The sequence below is a fragment of the Cryptomeria japonica genome, chromosome 10 (genome assembly GCF_030272615.1).
Source record: "Cryptomeria japonica chromosome 10, Sugi_1.0, whole genome shotgun sequence".
Lineage (NCBI taxonomy): Eukaryota > Viridiplantae > Streptophyta > Pinopsida > Cupressales > Cupressaceae > Cryptomeria > Cryptomeria japonica.
Genome location: NC_081414.1, coordinates 239,937,317 through 239,943,232, shown reverse-complemented (window position 1 = coordinate 239,943,232; position 5,916 = coordinate 239,937,317). Strand labels below are relative to the sequence as shown.

The 5,916-nt window shown below is 34.6% G+C and overlaps 1 protein-coding gene across 1 annotated transcript; it reads left to right on the top strand.

The window, feature by feature from the left end:
* The first annotated feature begins 1,863 nt into the window (after window positions 1-1,863).
* Window positions 1,864-4,498, top strand: LOC131063851 (2-methylene-furan-3-one reductase). Its single transcript, XM_057997807.2, has 3 exons — window positions 1,864-2,146; window positions 3,377-3,857; window positions 3,996-4,498. Exons 1-3 carry the CDS (start codon window positions 1,961-1,963, stop codon window positions 4,262-4,264), a joined length of 936 nt encoding a protein of 311 aa, XP_057853790.1. The 5' UTR covers window positions 1,864-1,960; the 3' UTR covers window positions 4,265-4,498.
* Window positions 4,499-5,916: the final 1,418 nt, after the last annotated feature.

Sequence of the window (5,916 nt, the reverse complement as noted above, 5' to 3'; positions counted from 1 at the left end):
AATAATTTATTTTCCTTTACAATTTTTTTGTTAACTACTCAAAAATTATATGAAGTAGATACAAGTAATAAACATATATGTAGGAATACTTATGTAAAACAAAGTAAAATTTGTTTAAATTCTTAGTCTAGGCTAATCAAATAAGATGCTAACAAAAAACATAATTCTCCGATACTAATTAATGTTCTTAGATGGGTTGATAATTTGATAATTTGTAACAACTCTTTTTAGAAAATTTAAACAAGTTGACCCTAGGTGGTATGGTATAGGTGGGAGTCAATTAAATTTGGGTTTAAAAAATGAATTAGAAAGGGTCAAGCTTGTGAATATCGAAATAACTCTAGACGTTTAAAGACAAATCAATATGGATAAAAGACATATAAAGTTATATGCATAATGAGTATAATAAATGTAAGAATCATGCCCAAGTGTGAGAATATGTCTACAAATTAAGCAATAGATATCTAGAATTAGAAATATGAATAATGGTTTGATAAATGATATAATACAAATACCTTGACTTTTCATAAAATTATATTATTTTTAACAATATCGATCAAGCACAATTATCCTAGACTAGTTAATGATAGTAGTTGAGGTAATAATTTGGTAGTGCTTAACATTTTTTTAGAAAATTAAACTAGTTGGCCCTAGGTGGTATTTAGCCAAATCTGAATTTAAGGAAAAAAAATTTGAAAGGGTTAAGTTTGCAACTATGGAAACAACCATAGACATTAAAAAAAAAAGCTAAATCAATATGAATAAAATACATTTAGAAGTATATGCATGTAATTAAGTCGAGAGGCTTCCTACAATTGCAGCAAAATCATTGGTAATCATTTGGCTTTTGAGCAAATTTGACAGTCATTTTGAATGTCTTATAACATGAGTTGGCAAGGTAATGAAGGTGGTAGACAAAAGTAATTGAATAAATAATATTACAACCACATTATATTAATTGATTGACAAAGTGATGAAAAAGTGGATATCATTAAGCACGGTAATGCTTAAAATTATAGGAAAAATATAATATCGAATTTGGAATTAACACATCACTTGGCATCAAAACTATAATCAATCATTAGTTATAGGCATCATGGATGTCCCTGATCAACTTGCGAGATGAAACGACAAGTTATCCATTTTCTCTATGAGTTGAAGAATTAAGATTATATCTTCTTTCATTACACTTTGTAATAAATACAAGAATGAGATTGGTGTGTAAGAATGTGTCCACTTATATAGAAACAAAAAATAAGTATCTAGAAATATATAATGATTTGATAAATGCTATAAGACAAAGACCTTGACTTCTTCTTTTTTAATTAATATATCAAGATCAAAATCAACCCAAAATAAATAGAAAATGTTATGTATATAGAAATTTCACCAATTGAAAGTCAAGTCATAAAGAAAAAATATTGATTTATTCCAATTTTTTATTTTCATTATATGACAGTAGAGGACAAATATAGTCGGCTACTGCAGAAATTCCCAAACGTGAATGGTGCAGATTCAATCCAGAGAGCTCGGAATGCATTCCACAGAACTCGGAGTGCACATATAGCTGTCCAGTACAATACTTCTGACAGGAAATTTGCACATCTATTAACAATTTTCCATCGAGAATGTTGCTGGATTGGTAATTTTGTTCGAGGGTAAACAATAGTTGTTTATTTATTTATGGGGTAATATGATGAATATTCCACTATCTTGGACGAACTCAGTGAATAATGGACTTTCCTGGTTACCGCATTCAGGAATGATCTAGATGCACCCTTTTGTCGCCGTTTTACTGTATAAGATAATAAAGAACCTGCGTCATACCATGAGATTGTCAAAAACCTACGTCAGTCCCGAAGACCAAGTTGTCTTCATATTCTATAAGTGCTTCCTCTTGCCTCATCTGCTCACAGAAAGTATAGTGAGTAAAGTAATTAGAAGGCAAAAGGTGATTAAAATGGCAACACAGAAGGCGTGGTTTTACAACAAGTATGGCTCCGTAGACGTCATGGAATTCGGAGAGTTTCCGGTTCCAAAGGCCGAGCCTGGTCATGTTCTCATTAAAGTTCATGCAGCTGCTCTTAATCCGGTTGATTACAAACGCCGAGAAGGAGTATTCCAGCATAACGATTCTGGTTTTCCGGTAATTGCTCCAAATTGTCTTTATTTTTTATGGTTATTATAATGTTTTTGAGCTTTAGAGTTTATTACAGGACGGCCCAGGATCAGTAGCAGTTTATGTTTAAATAATTGTTTGCCCTTTACTCATCTAATCTTTCAATTATCTATTAATAAAGATTTGAATTTTTAATTAGAAGAGTTATGCAATTTGCATTTGTGTATGGAGGAAGGGGTCTTTTATCACCTATGTTTCAATGATCATTCCTTGCATTTCGTTAATGAAAAGCTCACTCTAAAATTATCTAGTAAGCCAATAGCTACCCATTGGTAATACCCACTAGTTGGAAAAAATTGTTAGTAATTAGATCAATTGTGCAACTTTATTGGTACCAATAGTGCACGATTATTGGGGCATTTGTGCATAAGTATTGGATCAATTGTGCAAATTTTGTGGTGGTCAAAACACACACTTAACACATCAATAGGGAATATGTATGAGATCATTCAGATGTCAACTCAAAATGACTACTTTTTGGCCCTCACATTTATAATGAATCCCACAACGTTCATTGTAACTACCTAAAAGCAAAAACAATAGCTATAAGCACTTAAGTCTCATACAAAGACAACCCAAAAAAATTGTCAAAATCTAATGTATGGTTTAGGAGCTTAGGGTGCGTGAAGTCATCTATAATGACAATAGGTACCCTTCCCCTAAATCTAAATAGATATTCGTCAAAACATTTATTAGAGGTATATGTATTAGATCAATTGTATAATTTTGTTTGATTGTTGTAGTATGCATCAAACATCACTTCTAAATCACGAGTTTTTAGTCTTTTACTTTGTAATTATTCAAAAGTTGAGATACTAGCTTTAAACTCAATCACATATAAAGAAACCCAAAAATCATTACAAACCATTTTAAAACTTAGATACATAAAAGTAAAATACTTAACTTAAAAAAGATATATTTTAGCGGCCGCAGCGAAACTAGCTCCAAAACCGCAATGGCATACTACGGAAAGTCAATAACACAAAGTAAGTAATGTCATGCATTAAAGACGATTGCGACTGTGATTTTTTGAAAGAGTCAATAACACGAAGTTTATAATGCAGTTTTGGAACCAATTTAGACCCGTCCTTATTTTACCTCAGTTTTTTTTGTATAAATCATAAAAAAAAAGAGGGGTGAGGAAGATTTGTTTCTGAAAAAGAAGGGTTTTAAAATTGCCTTCAAAATCCATTTCAGACCGTGCCATGCGGCGATATGAGTGGAGTCGTTGTGGAAGTGGGCGAGGGCGTGACAAAATTCAAGAAAGGCGACGATGTGTACGGCAACGCTCTGGAGTTGATGACGAAGCCGAAGCAGTGCGGGACACTGGCGGAGTATACTTTGGCAGCAGAGCAATTGTTGGCCGCCAAGCCAAACAATTTATCATACGAGGACGCCGCCAGTTTGGTCAGCGTTGTGGTGACCGCCCAACAGGCCTTCGAGACGGCAAAATTCACAAAGGGGCAGAGCGTCTTCATTGTGGGCGGTGCAGGCGGCGTGGGCAGCATCGCCGTTCAGCTGGCCAAGCATGTCTATGGAGCTTCCAAAGTCGCAGCCTCCGCCAGCACATCTAAACTGGACTTTCTCAAAACCCTAGGCGCCGATCTCGTCGTCGATTACACCAAGCAATCCTACGAGCAAATCTCAGAGAAATTCGACTTTGTTTTCGACACTGTGGGTACGTAATTGTCATTTAATAGAAACATGAAATGTTCATAGCTCATAGATGTTTTAGCTATTGATTTTTTTAGATTTCACATTCAATTTTATAATCTGTCATTGAAAATTTTGAATCTTGATTGTTTTCTAAATGCAGGGGAATCGGCGAAATCTCATGTATTGGCAAAAGAAGGAGCCCCCATAATAGACATTGCTACATTTCCACCTCATCCCAAAGCCCAGAATATGTTTGCCATGCTCGGGGCTGCCAAACTGGAAAAGCTGAAGGAATGCTTTGAGAGTGGAAAGGTGAAAGCTGTTTTGGATCCCAAGAGCCCCTTCCCATTTTCTAAGGTTTTGGAGGCTTTCAAACACCTAGAAACCGGCCGAGCACAGGGAAAGATAGTCATTTCGCCTATCCCATAGAGAATATTATTCTCAAAATAATGTGCGCAGGTTATTATTAGCTTGCTTCTGTATCCGGCGTTTGTTATTAGCTTGCTTCTGTATCCGGCGTTTGTAATGAAATAAAGTTGGAATATCACCGACATAATCTTGAACTATATTTACCTCCTTCCCATTCTTTATCTGTAGTCGTAGCTTTCCCAATAGTTAAGTTTATGTTGTATGAATTTGAATATAATTAGTTTTTTACTTGTAGTGGTATTTTTAAAAATGGGCCGTCACTTTTTATAGCTATAATATAATTTCAAAATCGATTGAGTATTTTTCAGTCTGTATTTCATATCATATCTACTGATTTATTATCAATGAGATCTCAAATATTGATTGAAAATATATGTATGAAATCTTTTAATATTATTGGATGAATTATGAAAAACTCATGTCAACTAGTAGGAAAGTGTTTAAAGGGCTTGGACTAATCAAACAAGAACATCTTGGTCACAACATATCAACTATTTATAGTTTACAAAATAACATTAAGAGGCTACCTTGACCTCATACAATGGTGTTGTCTTATCTAATATAAAGTCGGATCAAACCATTAATGGAGTTCATCAAGAGATTTTTCTTCCACAATCTCCTCATGACTTCTATGACCATAAAGAGATTCAAAGAGAGCTAAGGATGATGTTACTAATGTGACCTTAGCTTTATAGGATATCAAGATTGAAACAATTGTAAATGGGTTTCTCACGATTATTAGAGAAGGAAATTGAATTGATTTTATTCATGAAAATGATACATATATACTACATTTCTTTTCATAGTTATTTGTTGAATCCCACAACCACTACAATAAACATTCCTAGCTTACTTTTCTAGTGTATTAAACATGTGGATATCACCCTTTAAGTAAGGGATTACATAAGATGACTCACAACACAAAACTCTCACTCACACATGCACTGGTGAACTTTCACGACACCTTACAAATGAAAATAAAAAAATATTCATACAACAAACAGGAAGCTATAATATGTTGGCTTCTGGGGCAACTAAATGTGGCAATAAAAGAAAATTGATAAGCTTGAGGCCCTCACTGAAGCAAATTCTAGAGCTCCCAGTTACGCAATGGATGATAAGGATCAAAGGGTTTGGGTGGTGGCAAACGATTTAGCAGAGAAGCTTGAGAAGTGGGAAGGGATGGAAGAGGAAATGAAGGGTTGATTTGTGATAAGACGGACCAGAAGAAGGATAGTAAGGAGGCGATGAAGGCAATTGAGGTTCTATAGGACAACCAGGCGTCCCTAAAAAGGAAAATTCACTAAATGATAGCACGGAACAAAGAAATTTGAAAGAAGAACTCTGCAAGCCATTCAAGAAGGAATCGACAAGAGCAAAGCTAAACAAAAATGACATTTGGATTCTTCCCTTACTACTTGATTGGATTTGTTGTTGTCAAGGATGAAAGCAACACCAGAGTCTCTTGCTATTTCTTTAGGTAAAGGTTCAAACAAGAGCCTCTCCTTCTTTGATAAAGTGAAAGAAATGAGCCAAGATTGGAAAATTAAGAAGCACCCAACCAAGTAGGTGATTAGTTTGTGTCTTCAGTGGTGGTATGACTATTTATTTTATGTTCTATTTGTCTAGTCTAGTCGAGTCTCGTCTTCTAG